This window comes from Pseudoliparis swirei, chromosome 20 (assembly GCF_029220125.1).
Source record: "Pseudoliparis swirei isolate HS2019 ecotype Mariana Trench chromosome 20, NWPU_hadal_v1, whole genome shotgun sequence".
NCBI lineage: Eukaryota > Metazoa > Chordata > Actinopteri > Perciformes > Liparidae > Pseudoliparis > Pseudoliparis swirei.
In genome coordinates, this window is record NC_079407.1 from 4,976,585 (window position 1) to 4,997,782 (window position 21,198).

The following is a 21,198-nucleotide window of genomic DNA, read 5'->3' on the forward strand; positions in this document are numbered from 1 at the left end:
AAATTCAAAGTTTACAAGTGTTTGCACGATGCAAATACTCTACAAAGTACCTCAAAATAACAGATAAAAGCATTGGAGTAAAAAGTACAGCATCTCTTTCTGAGATGTGGTGGAGTGGAAAAATAATTGCTAAAAATGTCCCTCACTCAAGTGTAGTAAATCATTAAATACATATATAATTCTCAGCACTATAGTTGTTGTATTATTTACTTTTTTTCAGAAATGATGTCCGGATGATGTTTTAAACACTACACTTTTTAATTGTTTAAAGATTAAAGACCTTGAGAGAAGGGTCCAATGTAGTGTCCCTCTAAGATGTTTTACATTCAGCTGATGTGATTTCAAACTGATTGTATACTATAACACAAAGTGATGAAAATATGGGAGACATTAACCCTATTATTATGTGCAGGCTGTAGAATAAAAGTGGAAGTACAGTGTTTCCAGTCAGTACTTCACTGGTACTAAATATTGGCAGTATCAATATTTACACTCATTTACAGACAAATCTGAAGCATTACCAACTGTTTTAGTATAACATGTGTGTGAAGCTTTATTCTCACTCCCTCCTTCATTCAGAAGTCCCAAAAAAGGAGAATATAAATGTGTAAATCCAGAGCGCTCTTGTTCTGTATGCCTAAAGAACCTGAGAAGCAGGGGTACCTGAAGGCAGCATGAGCAGGAGACAAGAAACAAAACGAATAGAATCATAATGTTTTATTCTGCAACGTGGGGATTTTTATTGTCATTATTTCATGTGCTTGTGAATTTACAATTCCACTCGTGTGCTTTCTATTACCAAAAAGCTACAATCATCATTTTTCATGGGATCATTTGACGCATCGCCGTGAACATGTTCATCATGTCGCGATGCGTCTTTGCGCAGTAACCTTCCGCCAGGTGTGTCATCGTATTTCGTCTTGCATGAAACCAGGCCATCGTAGCTGATCTCATCATCATAATCGACATCCACCAGCGTCGCGTAAGCCGTGCTTAAAAAAACCAAATCCACAACATCTCTTTTGATCTCCGACGTCTCACGGTTGGTACGGCTTGGCGCCTTTCGATTGGTCACTGGAGCTGAGATGGGAGGTGGAACGGGTCCCTACGTCTGCGTACCTCCTCGGGCTCCCCAACAGCGACTCCATTGGGCTGGAAGGTCTGCGAATGGGGGGGGGCCTATCTCCAATACTGTGTGTGGAGCCAGGGGCGGAGTAGCCAAGGGCGGAGAAACCAGGGGTGGAGTAACCAGGGGCGGACTGACCAGGGGCGGACTGACCAGGGGCGGACTGACCAGGGGCGGTCTGACCAGGGGCGGTCTGACCAGGGGCGGTCTGACCAGGGGCAGTCTGACCAGGGGCAGTCTGACCAGGGGCGGTCTGACCAGGGACCAAGGGCTTAGAGCCGGGGGCGGAGTAAGGGGCATTGTGACCAATGGGGGAGAAACCGGGGGCGGAGTAACTAGGGGCGGAGTAACTCGTGGCGTACTGACCAGGGACTGAGGGCTTGGAGCCAGCAGAAGGAATCAGAGGATCCAGCTTCACCACCGGTTTGGAGGGGAGCGACACGTAGGAGACGCCGGTGCCAGCGCCGGGCCTCGAGCAGCCGCCGCCGCCGCCGCCGCCGCCGGCCCCCGAGCCCGAAGCTCCGCCCGCTTTGGGCTCGCGGCTCTGCTGACCACCCGGGTTTTCTTCCTGCAATGACATCATTAGCTGTAGTGTACGCGGAGAATGGAGTGAGAGAAGGTGAGGGAAGACCCATTAGGGTGAAATGAGAGTCGCATCATTTACATTTAATAGAAAACGTACACTCTTTTTCTTCTTTTCCGCCTCGCTTCCCGACGAGCCGGAACTCTGGAGGAAAAACAGGAGGAAATATAGTCATTTCACATTCACACACGTAATTCGATGGTCATCCCATTTTCTGAGTGTTTCACCTTCTTCTTGTCCTTCTTCTTGTCCTTCTTGTCCTTTTTGTTCTCCTTGTCACTGCCACCGCAACCATCGGATGAACCGGACCTCGAGTCCTGCTCGAACATGAAGCATTTAGAGCTCCATCAACTAGGTTTTGTAAAACAAAAAAATATGCATACACATGTTTCCCCTCACGAATAAAGTGTTTACCTTTTTTTTGTCCTCCTTCTTCTTCTTCTTGTCATCACTGCCAGAAGATTCTGAGTCCTTGACGGATGCAAATATGATAATTGTGTTACTGTATTATTAAGGACTTCCCATCTTGATATACAGAGGAAACATATTAATATCTAATTATTAATATAATAAGCAGGAAGCTGCGTTGGACACATACGAGACATTCCCTTTGTTTTACCTTTTTCTTGTCTTTCTTTTGCTTCTTCTTTTTCTTGTCATCACTGCCAGAAGAATCCGAGTCCTTGACGGATGCAAATATGATAATTGTGTTATTGTATTATTAAGAACTTCCCATCTTGATAATGATATTAAGCCAGAGGCTGCGTTGGACATTCACTTTGTTTTACCTTCTTCTTGTCTTTCTTTTTCTTCTTCTTCTTATCCTTCTTCTTCTTTTTCTTATCGTCATCGCTCGAAGAATCGCTGGACGATTCAGAAGAAGAACCCTGGACACAAAGAGAGATACGCTCTAATAATGAGACGCATAATATTTCATACACGTCCTCGTGATGCATCCTCCTGTTTCATGACCACATCGCCTTGTTATTTATATAATCAACCAAAGACCTGGAATGAAAGACAAAAGGATGAGATATTCTCACCTTCTTCTTTTCCTTCTTCTTCTTCTTTTTCTTGTCTTTCTTCTTCTTCTTCTTCTGAAGTAAAAAAGGTAGACACGTACACTTCATGAATTATGATGCCATTTGATGAATAATTTATTAAGTAGGGATAGTTGTGTGTGTGTGTGTGTGTGTCATTTTACCTTGTCATCCTCACTATCAGAGGAAGAGGAGGAGGAAGAGGAGCCATCGTCAGAAGAGCTGGACTTCTAAAAATAAAAAAAGAGGATGCCAGTCGATCAGAGAAGTGCATCCTGGTTTATTCAGACTCATTTATAGCTGCCGGGGGACGTTTTAGGATGCACTGAGTACCTATCTCCTCTTTTTTCTCTCCTTCTGAATTTTCATCTCTCAATCTTACTAACTCTGCTTTCTCCTCCTTTTGACTTTACGTCTCATGGGGTCATCGGACCCTATGAGAGCAGATCCCATCTGCCTGATGGATCGCCTGGGTCGTGAAATTTGCTCTCATGACTACGCACTGTCCTGTTGTTGAGACTCACCCTCCTCTCCCCCACGCCATCTCTGCCTGGATCGGGAGGTTCCATCGGGAATATGCCTACTATGAACTATTCAGACACTCTGTCATATTCATTGAATGTATTTTAACTCTAAATCTGTCCTTCTGTACACATTACATCTATTGCATCTGTCCATCCTAGGAGAGGGATCCTCCTCTGTTGCTCTCCTCCAGGTTTCTTCCTTTTTCCCCCTGAAGGGTTATTTGGGAGTTTTTCCTGGTCCGATGTGAGGTTTTGGGGCAGGGATGTCTATGTGTACAGATTGTAAAGCACTCCGAGACAAATTTGTAATTTGTGAAATTGGGCTATACAAATAAACTGAATTGAATTGAATTGAATTGAATTTCTTCCACTATTTATCTAGAATCGGGAGCGAGAAACTGATTAATTAATTTGTCCCATGTGTTTTACCTTCTTCTTCTTCTTCTTCTTCTTCTTCTTTTCATCTTCACTTTCAGAAGAGGAAGAGCTGGAATCCTGTAAAGAGAGCAGATGAATGCTTATTAACATAAAACTACACACCTACAAAAGTAATGCACAGAAGTGTTGCAGACACAAACCTTATCCTTCTTCTTCTTCTTCGTCGTCTTCTTCTTTTTCTTCTTCTTCTTCTTCTTGTCCTCTTCACTATCCGAGGACGAAGAAGATGAGGAGGAGTCCTGTTGAGAGATAGAGCCGAGGATGATATAATAACCGTAAAATAAGAGCACAAATACAACAACATTTAATATTGAAACACGTTGTAAACACAAACCTCATCCTTCTTCTTCTTTGTCTTCTTCTTCTTCTTTTTCTTCTTCTTGTCCTCTTCACTATCCGAGGACGAAGAAGATGAGGAGGAGTCCTGTTGAGAGAGAGAGAGCCGAGGATGATATAATAACCTTATAATAAGAGCACAAATACAACAACATTTCATATTGAAACACGTTGTAAACACAAACCTCATCCTTCTTCTTCTTTGTCTTCTTCTTCTTCTTTTTCTTCTTCTTGTTCTCTTCACTATCCAAGGATGAAGAAGATGAGGAGGAGTCCTGTTGAGAGAGAGAGAGAGCCGAGGATGATATAATAACCGTAAAATAGGAGCACAAATACAACAACATTTAATATTGAAACATGTTGTAAACACAAACCGTATCCTTCTTCTTCTTTGTCTTCTTCTTCTTCTTTTTCTTCTTCTTGTCCTCTTCACTATCCGAGGACGAAGAAGATGAGGAGGAGTCCTGTTGAGAGAGAGAGAGCCGAGGATGATATAATAACCGTAAAATAAGAGCACAAATACAACAACATTTAATATTGAAACACGTTGTAAACACAAACCGTATCCTTCTTTGTCTTCTTCTTCTTCTTTTTCTTCTTCTTGTTCTCTTCACTATCCGAGGATGAAGAAGATGAGGAGGAGTCCTGTTGAGAGAGAGAGAGAGCCGAGGATGATATAATAACCGTAAAATAGGAGCACAAATACAACAACATTTAATATTGAAACATGTTGTAAACACAAACCGTATCCTTCTTCTTCTTTGTCTTCTTCTTCTTCATTTTCTTCTTCTTGTCCTCTTCACTATCCGAGCATGAAGAAGATGAGGAGGAGTCCTGTTGAGAGAGAGAGAGCTGAGGATGATATAATAACCTTATAATAAGAGCACAAATACAACAACATTTCATATTGAAACACGTTGTAAACACAAACCTCATCCTTCTTCTTCTTTGTCTTCTTCTTCTTCTTTTTCTTCTTCTTGTTCTCTTCACTATCCGAGGATGAAGAAGATGAGGAGGAGTCCTGTTGAGAGAGAGAGAGAGCCGAGGATGATATAATAACCTTATAATAAGAGCACAAATACAACAACATTTCATATTGAAACATGTTGTAAACACAAACCTCATCCTTCTTCTTCTTTGTCTTCTTCTTCTTCTTCTTCTTCTTGTCCTCTTCACTATCCGAGGATGAAGAAGATGAGGAGGAGTCCTGTTAAGAGAGAGAGAGCCGAGGATGATATAATAACCTTATAATAAGAGCAAAAATACAAATAGATTAAAATCGAGAGATGTTGTAAACACAAACCGTATCCTTCTTCTTCTTTGTCTTCTTCTTTTTCTTCTTCTTCTTGTCCTCTTCACTATCCGAGGATGAAGAAGAGGAGGAGGAGGAGCTGGAATCCTGTAAAGACAGAGAGACCCGAGGAGGATATATTAAGAATATTAAACAATACACATACATAAATATTATATACAGAAGTGTACATTATACAATCATTCTTATTCTTCTTCACCTTCTTACACTTCTTCTTCTTCTTCTTCTTCTTGTCATCTTCACTCTCTGAGGAGGAGCTATCCGATGAAGAAGAGGAGGAGCTGGAGGAGTCCTATGGATCAGATTAAACACAAATATTCACAAACAGACCATTGAACATGTGGTATTCATCCAGAAATACGACACTATAGATCCCTATTTATTTGTGTGACCTAATTATTATTATTTCTTTAAATAAACATTATTCCAGCTCCGTATACCTTTTCTTTCTTCTTTTTCTTCTTTTTCTTCTTGTCTTTTTTATCATCGTCACTGTCTGAGGATGAGCCAGAATCCTGTGACGAAACAAAACAAATAAACGTCATTGATTACCCTTCATCATGAGTATATTTAGCTGTAAGTCTTCCATCAGTACATTTTGGAGATGCCTCATTTTGTTTGTAAAGTGCAGCTTGTACATCCCATAATCACCTTTTCCTTCTTCTTCGTCAACTTCTTCATCTTCTTCTTATCCTTCTCCTCCTGCCCTCCTTCGCCCTCATCGTCACTCAGCTGGCCATCCTCGATACCATCGGTGAATGCGTTGGCGCCCCCTGCTGGACGGGAAGCGTCATTACCACCAAAACCCAACCACACTTCCACCCTCCAACCTGTGTCGTGTGTTTAATACAAGCAGCACACATACCAGCAGTGGGCAGTTTGCCTTCAGCTTTTTCTTTCAGGTCTTTCTTGGCCTGTCGTGACAAAAAAATCAATTTGTTCGTTAGTGCATTGGCACAATTCATAATTATCACGCATACATATATATATGTGAGTATTTCACCTTGTCAGCTGATTCATCTTTCTTCTTATTTCCCTCGGGACCCGACCCTGCAGTCTCACCGTCTGCAGAAAAGTCCAGCAGTACGGCATCAACCTCACGAACACAATGATCGTTAGTGTCTATTTGTTGTTGTTGTTGTGGTTGTTGTCAGTGTGTTGACACTCACTAGCAGGGACACTGCAGAGCTCATTCTGCTCTTCATCCTGCGGAAATCACGAGAAAACACGAGCTGGGGTTTACTGTGTAAGAACGACCCGGTTGTTCCTCTAAAGAAAACGTACTGGATCACGTAGAAGCTTTAAAAAAAAGAACACAATCAGCATTATTTCACCTTTTTCTTGTCCTTCTTCTTCTCGCCTTCATCGCTGCCAGAAGATGAGGAGCAGGAATCCTGGATGAACGAATAAGATCTCTATAGATAAAGAATTAGGTTGCCACAACAATGTGTGACATGATTGTGTGTTCAGCAGTCGAAGCCAATCAAACATACCATAAATGATGTATTGTAATTGTATATGTGTTACGGTAATCCTTCCAATCGTTACCGACACAGTAAGCAACAGCAGCGTTGGTTTACCTTGTCTTTCTTTTTCTTCTTCTTCTTCTTGTCATCCTCGCTGTCAGAAGAGGAGGATGAAGAGCTATCTGAGGAAGAGGAGCTGGAGTCCTTCTGTAATAAAAACGTTAAATAATAGGTAGAACATAGAGATGAAACCCAACGTCACCACAATATTATAACTGCATTGAGTCGAACACAGCATACCTTCTTCTTTTTCTTCTTCTTCTTCTTTTTCTTCTTCTTCTTCTTTTCATCCTCACTGTCGGAGGACCAACTGTCAGATGAGGAAGAGGACGAATCCTGGGACAGAGGAAGTACGGTAAATATTTAATTACATACAATATATATATACTGTATCTATACTATATATATAGATAGAGAGAGAGAGAGAGAGAGAGAGAGAGATTTCTCAGCGCCTGCAAACTCACTCCTCTACAAACTCTTCACTTTAATTATCTCCATGAAACCAAAAAACAACTTTTTAAATGTTTTTGTCTGTAATTCAGTCGTTGCTGTCAATTATTGAGTGGGGGAGGGGATTGTTATGTAATGTCTTAACTAGTTAAAAATATTACTGCAGAAGCTGATGTTTTATTGAAAATGTGTACGTACCTTCTTCTTCTTCTTTTTCTTCTTCTTGTCCTTCTTCTTCTTCTTTTTTTTCTCTTTCTTCTTGTCATCCTCGTCATCAGACGAGTTGAAATCCTGAAGCGAGACAAGGACCAGAGTTACACGATGACATTTGAAACAGCAAAAATGTGGGAAATAAAAGATGAATGAATCTCTCTCACCTTGCTTATCTTCATATCTTCTGCACACTGCTGCTCCACTTGGCCTCCAGGACCTGAACACAATTTAATAAAATGTAAAGCATGTACATGAGAATTATATTCTGAGAGACATTTCTGGGGCAGAAAACTAAATATTTAGACACTATCGACGCAATTGTGAATATATATCATGTAATTACAGCCATCCAATTTTTTTTTTATTAAATAAATAACAAATCTGTAAACACAGATCTTTGTAGACATTTGTTTCACGAGTCACGACTGTAGGAAAGGGCCACATGTGAAATAAATATCAGAGCGTGCATGTCAGATTTTAACTGACAATCCAAGTGAGTCTCTTTGGTGTCAATGCACTCTTAATAATAATAACTTTATTTATATAGCACCTTGAAAAACAGAGTTTACAAAGTGCTCTACAGATAATCAAGGCAAAACAAATAGAATGGTAAAATGCAAATATAAAATAAAAAACAACAGACAAACTCAATTAGGGGAACCAAAGAACTGCATAAAAGGACGACGTCACTTAAAAGCTGTTCTATAAAAACTGGTTTTAAGAAGTGATTTAAAGAAGTCACTGATTCTGTGAGTCTTATCCACTCCGGTGAAGGTAAGGTAAGGATGTTTATTATTATCATTGTAAAAACATACAATGAAATGAAGTTGGGGACTCATCGGCTATGAGGCTCTATAACAGTTCACCTCTTGCCAGATCATAGTGTTGATCTGCACTTCACACATCTCATTTGTTTGCACTACACACATACACACACATTTCATTTCATTTGCTCTGCACTCATACACACACTTTGCTTTTTGCACTCTGTCTATATTTAATCTTTTTGTATTTGATCTGTCAGTGTTGTTGTGTGTTGTGTATGCATGTGTGTTGTATATTTATTTACATATATATTTAGTTTGTATTTTACTTTTATTTTACTTGTATACTTCTATATCTTTCATCCCTGTTTCTTATATTTTGTGTTTTGTTTTTATTCTTGTGTGTTGCTGCTACTGTCACGACAAATTTCCCCTTGGGGATTAATAAAGTATATATCTATCTATCTATCTATCTATCTATCAGTCGGTACAACAGTAACAGGTAAAAACAAGTATGAAAAAAACATTAAGACAGGACATTCCAATTAATAAAAAAAGGCATCTATTTTGGAAATGATGGTGGTTATGGAGATTGTGGTGATAGAGGAAACCGCTGTGGGGTAAAACTGTCACTCCGTGCCATTTTAACCAAATAATGTGCAAATGTGGGCGTCAGGGTGGCGCTCAGAGAAGCGCTGAACAAGGAAGTTTAAACTCAATCCGTCAAGGTGCCCTTATAAGGCGGGCAAGACCCCGCCCCCATCCACGTGGAGGCTGACCTCTGTGTGACAGATGGACTCAACTCAATTCTTGCAAATAATAGTTTTTATGAAGGAGAAGCATGAGAAATGTTGTGTTGCACTTACTAGATATGATAACACTGTTCCAGACGTAGTCTTTCTCTCCTTCATCGTCCTTCTTCTTCTTCTTCTTCTTCTTCTTCTTCTTTTTCTTCTTGTCATCCTGAAAACACATGTTGATTCTTTCAAAAACAGAACGTTTAGATCACAGGTGTCAAACACAAGGCCCGGGGGCCGAATTCGGCCCGCCACGTCATTTTATGTGGCCCCTGACGGCTTGAAAGACATATGATCGGCTTTTCTTTAAAAAAAAAAAAAACTTTTATTTTGAAGATTTCAAATAAAATGGGTTTATGTGATAATATTAGAGAGATGTTTGTATGTGAAATATTTTTACACTGCAATAAACTATAATCAAATGCAATGAGAGTTAGGGGGGGGGGGCTGCATGGTGATCGATTACATATATCTCTTGTTCTGCCTGTTTTGTGATATACATGCCTAAAAGGTGCCTAATATTTCGAGACTGAAATAATATCGGCATTATAATTATTATAACTATGAGGATTTTTTTTGTTACCTATTTTGTGGTGCCCCCTCAGGACTTGGTGCCCTACGCACAGCGCGTAGTGCGCGTTATGGGAGCGGCGGCGCTGCTTGTTTGCCAAGTGAATGTTGTACTTGCAAACATGTAAAAAGATAAAGTCATCAGAATCAGGGTTGGGTGTCACCTAGTTACACATTAAGAAGGATTTGCCTTCAATAGTAAGATAACAAAGATCCACACCTTCTGTGGAGAGGCAGCAACAAACAAGATATGAGAGTTGATATATGTCGAGTGACTCATTACAGACGTACTGGATGCATGAGAATACAGTAAATGCAATTATAATGACATATACTGTTTCCATTAGTATACAAAATGTGCATTTGTGATACAGAAGTTGCATAACACATTGTCAATGGGTGTGTTCCTCTGCTGTCAGTTACCACCTGTTATCAGACCCCGGAGCCTCCGCCTTAAAATGCATTCCAATGTCATGTCCAACGACTTTTTCTTCCACTCGACATTTTTTTATTGCTTTGTCTCAGCGCCGTTAAAGGAGTGAGTCAGAGGTACATAAATGGGTGGCGTAGACGTCGTCTCTTGTGTTGAGCCGAGTTGCTCGCTTTTCCTGAATCACCTGATTTTCCAGCCCACGCCCTCAGTGAACCGGCGGCACGCCGTCGTGTAATAGCAGTCGCTGGAAACGTCGTGAACCGAGACAAAAGAGGTGACGACTACAGTGGGGGAGTTTTGGATTAGAGCTAATTCAAAAAGTGAAACTGTTGACACATCACACCTGGGGAAAGTCGATTTTCTCTTCCCCTCACTTGCCAAAAGATGCAATAAAAGCTCTAAAATACGGTCCATTTTAAAGCCATTATACCCTAAATAATCTTATAACAGACTGTATTTTGACAATAGTTAGAAGGGAATATCCACCCCCTGTGAGCTGATGGGAAACAGTTTGTGCTCGTGGACAAGGACGTACAATTGAATGTGTTTTTTGGTCACGTGACATCTATTCTTCTGTCCATTCTGGAGAGGGATTCTCCTCTGTTGCTCTCCTGAAGGGTTCTTCCCTTTATTTTTCCCCGTGAAAGTTTTTTCTTCTTCTATTTCTTGGGAGTTTTTCCTGATCCGATGTGAGGACCTGGGATAGGGATGTCTATGTGTACAGATTGTAAAGCCCTCTGAGGCAAATTTGTGATTTTGGGCTATATAAAATAAACTGAATTGAATCCAGCAGCGCTGCAGGGAAGACTCGTGAAGGATTTACATCAACAAAACAAAAAACGCATCGGAGAAACGTCACTGCGACACTCCCTCCAACTCCTGTCATAGGAAACATGTTGCTTCCAACTGAGAGAATTCGGGGAGCTGTGCATCAAGCACAATGCTAAACGTGTGCTGAGTGTGTGTGGGAGTGTGTGTGTGTGTGTGTGTGTGTGTGTGTGTGTGGGAGTGTGTGTGTGTGTGTGACATGTTAGAGCAAGACAGCCTCTGCATGGAAGCAAAAGCATCGTGTAAACCACGTGATCCTCGAGCAGCACCCGAGGCTCAACCGCGACTCACCTCGCTGTCACTTTCCGAAGAGCTGCTGGAGGAGGAGGAAGATGAGGAGGAGGAGGAGGAGGAGGAGGAAGAAGAGGAGGATGATGAAGACGACGACGAGCTGGATACCTGTTGAGAAAGAAACGGGGGGAAGTTGTCGATCGAGTCGGTCGGACGGGATTATTTACGTCTTCCTTTTCATTTGGTGAAAGTGATAAACGAGAAACCAAACCAATGAGTCACTGCAGCCGAGAATCAAGGCAACACCTTCAGAAAGCCGTCGGATTAACCGATCTTAGAGACTCGATGTGACCGGGCATGAAGAAAATACCAAATAATTGGCAAGATAAGCATTTTCTTTTAACACGTACTTTCTTCTTCTTCTTCGTTTTCTTCTTCAGCTTCTTCTCCTTCTTCTCCTTCTCCTTGTCTTTCTTGCCGATACCCTCGTCCTCGCTCTCCGAGGGGGACAGAGAGCTGCCGCATGTGTACATCTCCTGGTGACAGATGAAAAAAAAAAAAAAAAAAAAAGGCAGATATATTATCTCGCACGATCTTTAGAATTCAGCCTGGTCGGGAATAATTACATAAACAGAGCTGACAAACAATTTGCATCTTTACTTTATTGCATTTCATCATGTTTGCAGTTGCCAGTGCATCTTTTTATAGTGCCATGACGTCAATTACTACAAATAGTGAACAGTGGAGAGTATTGAATAGAGGGCGGAAAAAGTAACAAAGGTCAGACATTGACCTTTTATCCAAATGAGTGTGCTGCTCACCTTCCCATCCTTTTCTCCCGCAGGGTTTCCAGGCGTGCACTTCTTTACCTCCACCTGGTCCGGTTCTTCGGGCTCTGGTTCCTCAGCGAGGCACTTCAACCCACCAGGAGGTGGGGCCGCCGGCTGCTGGACACCTGCAGCTCCGGCTCCTACTGGAGCTACAGCACAGAGTACAGTGACGCTGGTCTCCTTGTTTTTTTATTTAGGATCCTAAAAGCTCAGCTGATGAGTCGCCAGCCTCCACACACACTGTGGAGGATCAGCTGTTGTAGCAACCTGCACTTCCTCACTGTACGACTTCCTTAAACGGACCGATTACTTTATTACCGTCATTACCGATTGCCCCACTCCCTTCCTTGCAAGACATTTACACCACCCGCCTCACCCGGAGAGCGACCTCGATTGTGAATGACACCAGCCACCCTGCACACAGTCTGTTCAGCCTCCTACCCTCTGGAAGAAGGTATAGGAGCCTCCGTTGCCGCACCACCAGACTCAGTCATGGCTTCATACACCAAGCTGTCAGGAAGCTAAATTCTCTCCCCTCACTCCCCCCAGCCATATCCTCCAGTCTGACAGGAAGCTGAAAATCCCCCCGCCCCCCTCAAAAATCACTCAAAACTCTGCACTTTAATCACTTGTATTCACTTGTCTAAAATTACATTACATATTTATATATAGTATTTATAGTATTTATATATATATATAGTATTTATAACAACTGTACGTGAATCTTTATCTTTATGTTTACTTAGTATTAGGAAATGTCTTGTCTTATCTGTTGTGCCTGTGCACTTTTATATGTTTCACCGTGGGAGAGTGGGAAACGTCCTTTCGATTCCTTTGTATGTCTAACATGTGAAGAAATTGACAATAAAAGCTACTTACTTACTTACTTACTTACTATTATAACATGGAAGAGGACAAAGAAATCAACCATACAAGGTGCTAAATTAATGAAATAGTGCTTGGAGGTTAGTTAATTTGTGCTTCCATTTTTTTCCGCATACATTTAGCCAATTGCATAAGAGTTACCACAATCCAGAAAAGCACGACACCCTGTACTGTATAGAAGGAAAGACATGGTCTTTGTTTTGTGTAAATAGTCTATAGGCTACCTGTCGTAGAAACACCTTTATGTGAAAAACAAATGAACACTAGAACGGGCACTCGGTAGAGCGCATACCTTCGCATATCACAAGATTGGGCATTGAATTAGGAACCTGTTGGCATTAGTTGCCTGCCAATTGGATTTAAATATGGTAAAAAGAAGATTTTGACCTTTTCATGACCTTAACCTTTGACCCGATCGATCCCAATATCTACTCAAATGGTTCCCGGATAATAACCAATCATCCCACCAAATTTCATGCGATTCGGTTTAATACTTTTTGACTTATGCGAATAACACGCACGCATACAAATACACGGCGATCAAAACATTACCTTCCGCATTTTCAATGCGAAGGTAAAAATGGATCATTAGCTTTCTTGCTGAAGTTGTAATATGTTGAATAAAGAAAGCGACGTGCCATAATAATATTAAATCCACACTTTGCAAACTACAAACTAAGTCGATCGCTGAAAAGAAAAAAACAATCATATTAAAAAAGACAGCACACCTTTGAGCTGGGGTGAATCCATCGAGGTCCACACCTGTCCTCTGTCCAGGGTCCCGCTTCTCGTCTCACGGACCCACCTGTGCACTTCTATGGCAAAGTGTGTACCTGACGCTTGAGAGCGTTGTGGGTGTGGACATTCGCAAAGTGTCCAAAATCACGAGTTTCAAAATAAAACCCACTTTGGAATACAATGTTGGACATTAACAGATATGTACCCCGTGCAGGCTATATTTAACGTACCAGCTCAAATGGCATGACTCGGTTTACTGTGACATAACTGCTGACAGATTGGACAATTATATTTCACAGGCTATTATTATGCAGCTGGTTTTATTTTGAAAGCAACAATGTTTTGCACCCATGTCCTGCTTTGTATCTTTCTGCAGGTGTGGCATGTGTGACTTGCAGTCCAATGGGCGGAGCCTGTCAGTGCACAAAGGCACTGAGTGATTTATGAATCCTCAAACTGTAAGTAACAATATTTGTTTTCCTCAACAAGGCTGTTGACAAGACATATGTTTCCTGTCATCCGGACACCCAGTCATACTATAGTTTATAAAGTGAGTTATTAGTGGGTTGAGTTCATTCACCTAGACTTCAGATAGGTCCAGGCGGATAATTTAAAAGTGTAGATATTAGTAGAAATCAGAACAGAGAGACATAACTGCGATTATTGCTAATTACGAGTCAATAAATTAACCGATTTACAAACTTCATATAGAGCAACAACATATGAATTAAGTTACACTAATTTTGTGGGGGTTTTTAAGAACAATTTGCTAGAATTTGAGGAATGGCAAGTGGAACGTCTAGAGTTACATGCCTGACACGTTTTAGTGGTGAGGCTGCAGATTGCGCTCACCCCTCCCTTTCCTAGCGTGTTAGAGAACTACGGGGCCCTGTGGCAGGATCGGGGTGTTGAGTGAGGTTACTGCTTACAAAATAACAATTAATTAATAATTAATTAACACAATTATGAAAACCATCATTTCTGTCATCAGTTGGGACATTGACTTCCACTATTTTAATGGTACAATGGTTGCACATATTATTGAATAGGCATTGACTGTTGGTGGGGGGAAAGTACTTTGTGAAAGAGGGATTACTCACCCTGGACGTGACACACACACACACACACACACACACATACATACACACAAACACACGCTGCAAACTGAAGAAGAGAGCATAACATTTTGAAAAGTGCAAAACGAGTGAGGTCCAGGTGATGAGAGCCTACAATACATTATCAAGGCCTTAAAAATAAGTTTTAACTCAGCAATACGTGGTCTCTCAAGCAAGTGTTGCCTTAAGGCTTTATTACGGCAGAGAGTTATAACAAATATACAATGAATTGAATGATCACTAGCATGGTGTGTTTGGGCCCCCTGATGGTTTTGGGGCCCCAGGACAATGTTCGGCTTTTGTTTGAAGTGGTCGTGTACCTACACGAGTTAAAGTGAATACTGATTTAATTAACACCATATGTTGCTGATGAGTCACCTGATATAAACACATTAAGAGGATATTCAGAGTTTACATCGTATCATAGACTGTATCTAAGAAGGGTAGTATACTCCTTTGATTTCCCACTCCTTTCCAGCTTCCTAAATATAACAATAGCGTAAAGTTACCCAGAAACAACCGAGTGAGCACCATTCCGGAAATTGAATTGTGTTTTCAAAATAAAAGTGAGGATACCAGAATTCAATTAAAATATGATTCAAGAACAAACACTGGGTCACACATGACTATTGTATGTTATATGAAGCACTCACTCATTACACGTAGAATCAGATAAGATACAAACACGGGCTAATGAAGGCGATACAAGACGAGACAACGATTTTATTTTGACATTTTTCAGGAAACGTTATCGTTCAACGACACGAACGACTTGACGTCCGCGTATCTCACACTGGCGAAATAGTCATGGAAGTACACGGCACTTTGTATTCCCACTTTCGTGTGGGCTTCTCTTATTGTTTTGACTTTTTACTGCAACGTAGAGTAACGCGCCCACGTTAGCTCCACTCGGAGAAGACAACAGACGCACGGCCTTCTCTAACCGACACGCCGCCCCTCCGCCGTTACGGGACTTTGCCTGAAAGAAACCTTGTTTTGAGATAATGAACGGTCAGTTCTTTGTCAGCCACTCGGTTGCCAGAGGACCGAAGGGACGCCATGACAGCGGTTTAACCGGGCGTCTGGCCACACTTGCGTGACCATGCCGACGGTGACGGTGACGGTGCTGGCCGCTTTGTGGGTCGGTTCGGTTCGGTGCCGCGTCGCCGGGTCACCGGGGCCGGGATGCGACAACGGAAAGGTAGCACACCCACAATGTGGTACCTGTCGAGGGCATGGTGTGGACTAACACTTCGGTCCAGTCATAACATGTGTGTTTGTGTGTGCGTGCGTACGTGTACGTGTGTTTGTGCGTGTGTGTGTGTGTGCGTATCTGTATGTGTTTGTGTGTGTGTCTGTGCATGTGTGTGTGCGTGCGTATGTGTCTGTGTGTGCGCGTGTGTGTGTGTATGTCTGTGTGTTTGTGTGTGTGTCTGTGCATGTGTGCGTATGTCTGTGTGTGTTTGTGTGTGTCTGCATGTGTGCGTATGTGTGTGTGTGTGTGTGTGTGTGTGTGTGTGTGTATGTGCGTGTGTGTGTATGTGCGTGTGTGTGTCAGCTGTCTTTGCACAGGGACCTGCCAGCGGATGCTGTTTCTTGGGACTGTCCTGGGTCTACATGGCCAAAGTCTTCTCAGGTAACTATGGATACAACCGGCCTCCTCTTCCTCTTCCCATCACTGGCTCAGATGGGTGGGGCCTCCCGTAGACTGGGTACCAGGACGTTTACACAATCGGGGGAAAGTACACAGTCAAATTGTCAGTGTCAATTGAACACTTAAAGAGTAAATGTTAACACAAAGCCAGTGAACATATGGTCCTTATCTACAGAGTGTTAGAGGAACACTGAACATAGTGTTAAACATTTCAGAGTTAACGCAACGCTGGTAAGAGTTATTATTTTGACTCTACACTACACTGAGAAGTGTTCATTTTGATGAACACAAATGTAAATCACATTATTTACATTTGACACTCGGACAACCATGTTTAACTCTGAATATTTATACCAACACATTGAGGGCTAAATTGTTTGTATGTACTCTTGCTATTGTTGTAATAACTGAGAGTCAATATTTACTGTGTAATTGTGACAGTCGGTGGTGTAAAGTCAGCTGCTGACCCCACCCGGTTGGTTCACGTTTGCTCCATCAACCAGTGTCTCTCTCTCTCTCTCTCTTATCCACAGAGACGTCCCAGTGTTGACACAGTGTATGATCCTGTGGTGAGTAAACACTTTATGTGACCTTTGGCCCCTCGAACAAACAAACAAACAAAAATGATATGATAAAATGTTTTAGTTGCGATAACGTAAACGTCCTCCTTGTCCTGTTATTGTTGTCAACAATTTTTAAAAAAAAGGTGCAAACGAGATGGAAACTAACTGAATGTTTGTCTTCGGTGACTGGAGTGTTTATAACCGATGTGATTGGGCAACACAATACCATGTGACCTGATTTCTTTCCCCCTGCAGCCAGCCAGGCAGATCTGCATGGATGAATCCATCTCCTACAACCATACCATTCCCAACAGGTAAGGCTGTGTGGACAGACAGGTGTGTAGACACTGACACACACACACACACATATATTAATATGGACACCTTTATCCACACAAATATATATTATCGCAGTGTTTTTGATGTCCTTTACTGCCTTCGGTTGCTGTGCTTTGTATTTCTGCAATAAAGTTCTCATGAGGGCTTTTGAGGACATTGCGATGTGTATGTGTGTGTGTGTGTGTGTGTGTGTGTGTGTTATAGTGGAGCGTACAGACCAGTAAGGGCCAAGAGTGGAGAATACTTGTACTGTCCTCCTCACCGGTGGCTCAATAACTTGCACGTAAGTCTCAACATCCGACACCTCTTGGTTTTCTGTCTCCACTTCTTCACGGGAGTTGAATGAATCTGTCTGCTTGGAGCAGAGATCCCGGCCGTTAGTGTAGAAACTCCCGTCGGCCCATTTGAAGTGATGATGACATGAACCCAGACATTCCCCCTTCACGAATAAAGTGAAGATGACGAAGATGTTCACACGTGTGCGCTTGTGTTTTGTGTATATTTACCAGCACGGCGCGACTGTGTTGCTCTACCACCCCTGTGCTCCTCTCCGCGAGCGACTGCTTCTGTCTGTCCTGGCCCGCTCCTGTCTGCCAGACCACGTCGTGACCTCACACCCACACCTCAGTGAACACAGGGTGAGCCACAGACGCTTTCTGACTGTTTCTATTGTCATTTTTAGCTTTCAGGATGTTTTAAAACATGTGATGCAAAGTGTCTCCGTTGAGTGAAAGCAACGTGAGCTTTGCGTTCCAGCCGGTAGCGTTTGTGTCGTGGGGTCACACCTTGGAGCTGTCCAGCGCGGCGGCGGCGGACGTCTACGGCTGGCTGGAGACCACCGCGTCCACGAGAAGGGCGGAGGTCGTTGGCGTGAGCCGGAGCGGGAAGTACAACCTGCTGTTGACCCGGTCAGCTGAGCAGCACCGGCAGCAACACGCACATCCAGAGGAACGCGCCGCAGAAATGAAGGTCCGCAGACTTGGCTGATGAATTTATTTACATGTCACTTATCGTGAATATTCAATGCGTCGATGTGTCTCTTAAGGATCTGTTGTTGTAACCCCCCCCCCCCCCAGGAGTCTCTGAGGCAATGCTTCGAGCGGACCGTCTCCTCTCAGCTGACCGCAGCGATGGAGGCGGAGCCGGAGTCCAACGTGAAGAGAGAGAGCTCGAGACGAATGAAAGAGAGAGGCCAACGCAGGCGGATCAGAGCCGCCGTTAAAGGAGAAGAGGGGAACCAGAGAGAAGACACGATAACACACCGGAGCAACAGAACCACAAACATCAGCGGGACACGGGACATCCAGAACCACAACTTCACGCTGGGTCCACCTACGGATCCACCTGAGATCCTGAACTCAAATCAGGGCCTTACTCCCAGGTCCACGACTCCTTCGCGGACACACATGTCCAGGACGACACTGACGAGTGACATCATAAACCCTCTTGCGGATGGTGTGAACGGGGAGGGTAACCAGACCGCCGGGCATGAAGATGAAGATGAAGGTACACACTCAGTGGAGCAGAGAGACGAAGACTTTGTGAAACACAGCCTGAGATACAATGTCTCCAAAGCGAACGTCTTCAGCGAAGACCACCCGGCAGGCGGCGGCAGGAGGGGTGACGAGGCGGTCGATGTCAAAGGGAGGGAGTTGGAGACGGAGCCAACACACGGCGACACACACGCCGACGGCAACGGCTTCCATTCCGTCTCCAAACCTCGATCGGAGTCTCGGCGACACCAGAACCCGCAGCCGGCCGGCCGCCCGCCCGACTGCGACGGCTGCAGCGCAGGCGGAGGCTGCGAATGCGACGAGGACTCGGGGGCCTCGGGCGCCGTGAGTAAAAAGGGGCTGCCGGGGACCCCGAGGACCGACGAGGCGGCGTGGGCGGCGGCGGCGGCGCTGGGCTTCCTGCTGATTCTCCTGACGCTGTCGGTGCTCCACACGCGGCTGTACCGCCACTGGAGGACGGCGCCCAGTCTTTACTGGCGCGACACGCGGCAGAACTACGACAGCGTGGCAGGTAGGTGGGGAACCAGAGAGCTGCCAGTTAATCGTGTTAGGAGATCCCACTAATGTGTGTGTGTGTGTGTCTAGATGTGATCCGCAGGAGGATACGGATCGCAAACACGAGGCGGAAGCGAGGCCGAAGGCGAGAGTGTGTTCTCCTGCCCAGCTCCTCCAGCTCAGATGAATCCCCATAGAAGAATGAAGGACTCAGAGGGCACCCAGGAGTCACCGTAGAGACGATGAACTGAAACTCATCATTAGGGCAGCATTCCTAATAATCAATATATCATACAGTATATATATATAGCATAGAGCAGCGTTCTTAACCACTGCTGGGCCTCAAAGCGTCATCTAGTGGGCTGCGAGGGTACTGGGAAATGATTAGATCGGATTTAAGGAAAAGCTGGCTATTTTTTAAAATCTAAATGGGCTCAAGAATTTACAAAAATAGAGATTTCACATTTACATTATTTTTTAAAGATTGGGAACCTCGTTGTTTTTACCTTCCATTGTGTGTTTCTGTTTTTTTGACCATTCAAAATGAGCGTTGAGTTATGGAAAGTCAGAAGACAGGCCAAAAAGCATCAAAGAATATCTTTATTTAACCCTCCTGTCGCCTTCGGGTCAATTTGACCCGATTCAATGTTTAATGTCGGTGTTCTTTCGGGAGTCAACAAACAAACATAAAGTACCTCACACTTAAACTTGGAAAACAATATTAATTCTAATAATTTTCTGGAGATTTTAATAGCTGGGGTCATATTGACCTCAAGGGTAAAATATGTTAGTAAATATAAAGGTAACAGGAGGGTGAAACATTGAATCGGGTCAAATTGACCCGAAGGCAACACAAGGGTTAAAAGAGGCTAGTGTATATTGATGTGAGCTCACACAACCCCTCATCGGTCATGTGGTCCTGGGTCAGTCCCCTGACCCCCCCCCCCCCCCCAGGACATCAACATCAAAGAGGCCGCAGAGAAGCCCTTTTGATTGTCTTAAGTCATTTATGTTTTTGTACAACTTCTAATGCGTTGGTCTGGTCGTACTCCTTATTGTGCTCTCTCGTGTATTACTACACTATTTGACAATTCTTCTGTCAGGATAATTTTTTATTGTGCTCCATTTTGTACAAACTTTTTTTTAAATATGTCACTTTTACCTGTGAAGGTTTATTATGTGATTATGTAAGTTGCTGTTGTAAGCAGCGCAGTGTGTTGTCATTGAATGGTATGGATGTCATTTTAAGGGCCTTCAATTTGTCATTTTAAGGACCTTAAATGTGTCATTTTAAGGACCTTCAATTTGTCATTTATAGGACCTTAAATGCGTAATTTAAAGGGCCTTCAATTTGTCATTTATAGGACCTTCAATGCGTAATTTAAAGGGCCTTCAATTTGTCATTTTAAGGGCCTTAAATGTGTGATTTTAAGGGCCTTCAATGTGTCATTTTAAGGACCTTAAATGCGTAATTTAAAGGACCTTGAATGTGTAATTTTAAGGGCCTTAAATGTGTCATTTTAAGGGCCTTGAATGTGTCATTTTAAGGACCTTCAATTTGTCATTTTAAGGGCCTTAAATGCGTAATTTTAAGGGCCTTCAATTTGTCATTTTAAGGACCTTAAATGTGTCATTTTAAGGACCTTCAATTTGTCATTTATAGGACCTTAAATGCGTAATTTAAAGGGCCTTCAATTTGTCATTTTAAGGACCTTAAATGCGTAATTTAAAGGGCCTTGAATGTGTAATTTTAAGGGCCTTGAATGTGTCATTTTAAGGGCCTTGAATGTGTCATTTTAAGGAGTCGTGATGAAGATATGAACTGATCAGGACTGCATACCCAATAAAAACGTAGTTTTTTTGAAGACCTATAATGTGAAAGGGTTTCTTATCA

At 42.9% G+C, this 21,198-nt stretch overlaps 2 protein-coding genes across 15 annotated transcripts; one reads left to right on the plus strand and one right to left on the minus strand.

Annotated features, from left to right (window-relative positions):
• Positions 1-704: 704 nt before the first annotated feature.
• On the minus strand, positions 705-13,724 carry LOC130211163 (nucleolar protein dao-5-like). 13 transcript variants are annotated; one of them, XM_056441830.1, is made up of 34 exons: positions 13,615-13,724; positions 11,993-12,150; positions 11,582-11,707; positions 11,232-11,339; positions 9,179-9,275; positions 7,713-7,765; positions 7,534-7,626; positions 7,126-7,221; positions 6,940-7,032; positions 6,694-6,753; positions 6,529-6,565; positions 6,363-6,424; positions 6,225-6,273; positions 6,011-6,135; positions 5,800-5,874; positions 5,559-5,651; positions 5,351-5,446; positions 5,168-5,254; positions 4,979-5,068; positions 4,792-4,899; positions 4,609-4,692; positions 4,422-4,511; positions 4,233-4,322; positions 4,046-4,135; positions 3,852-3,950; positions 3,703-3,768; positions 2,914-2,979; positions 2,753-2,833; positions 2,498-2,596; positions 2,329-2,391; positions 2,124-2,180; positions 1,937-2,026; positions 1,791-1,853; positions 705-1,694 (listed from the first exon to the last, which is right to left on the minus strand). In XM_056441830.1, exons 1-34 carry the CDS (start codon positions 13,634-13,636, stop codon positions 1,038-1,040), a joined length of 3,423 nt encoding a protein of 1,140 aa, XP_056297805.1. In that variant the 5' UTR covers positions 13,637-13,724; the 3' UTR covers positions 705-1,037. The 13 variants fall into 13 exon arrangements, with proteins under 13 accessions (XP_056297805.1, XP_056297801.1, XP_056297803.1 ...); XM_056441826.1 differs by having other exon boundaries at positions 6,011-6,132; positions 6,694-6,774; XM_056441828.1 differs by having other exon boundaries at positions 4,792-4,881; positions 6,694-6,774.
• A 1,816-nt stretch (positions 13,725-15,540) lies between these two features.
• Positions 15,541-21,178, plus strand: tp53i13 (tumor protein p53 inducible protein 13). 2 transcript variants are annotated; one of them, XM_056440713.1, is made up of 10 exons: positions 15,541-15,940; positions 16,298-16,375; positions 16,927-16,962; positions 17,212-17,270; positions 17,500-17,578; positions 17,805-17,933; positions 18,052-18,264; positions 18,372-18,801; positions 18,871-19,320; positions 19,395-21,178. In XM_056440713.1, exons 1-10 carry the CDS (start codon positions 15,842-15,844, stop codon positions 19,499-19,501), a joined length of 1,680 nt encoding a protein of 559 aa, XP_056296688.1. In that variant the 5' UTR covers positions 15,541-15,841; the 3' UTR covers positions 19,502-21,178. The 2 variants fall into 2 exon arrangements, with proteins under 2 accessions (XP_056296688.1, XP_056296687.1); XM_056440712.1 differs by having other exon boundaries at positions 18,372-19,320.
• The last annotated feature ends 20 nt before the right edge of the window (positions 21,179-21,198 follow it).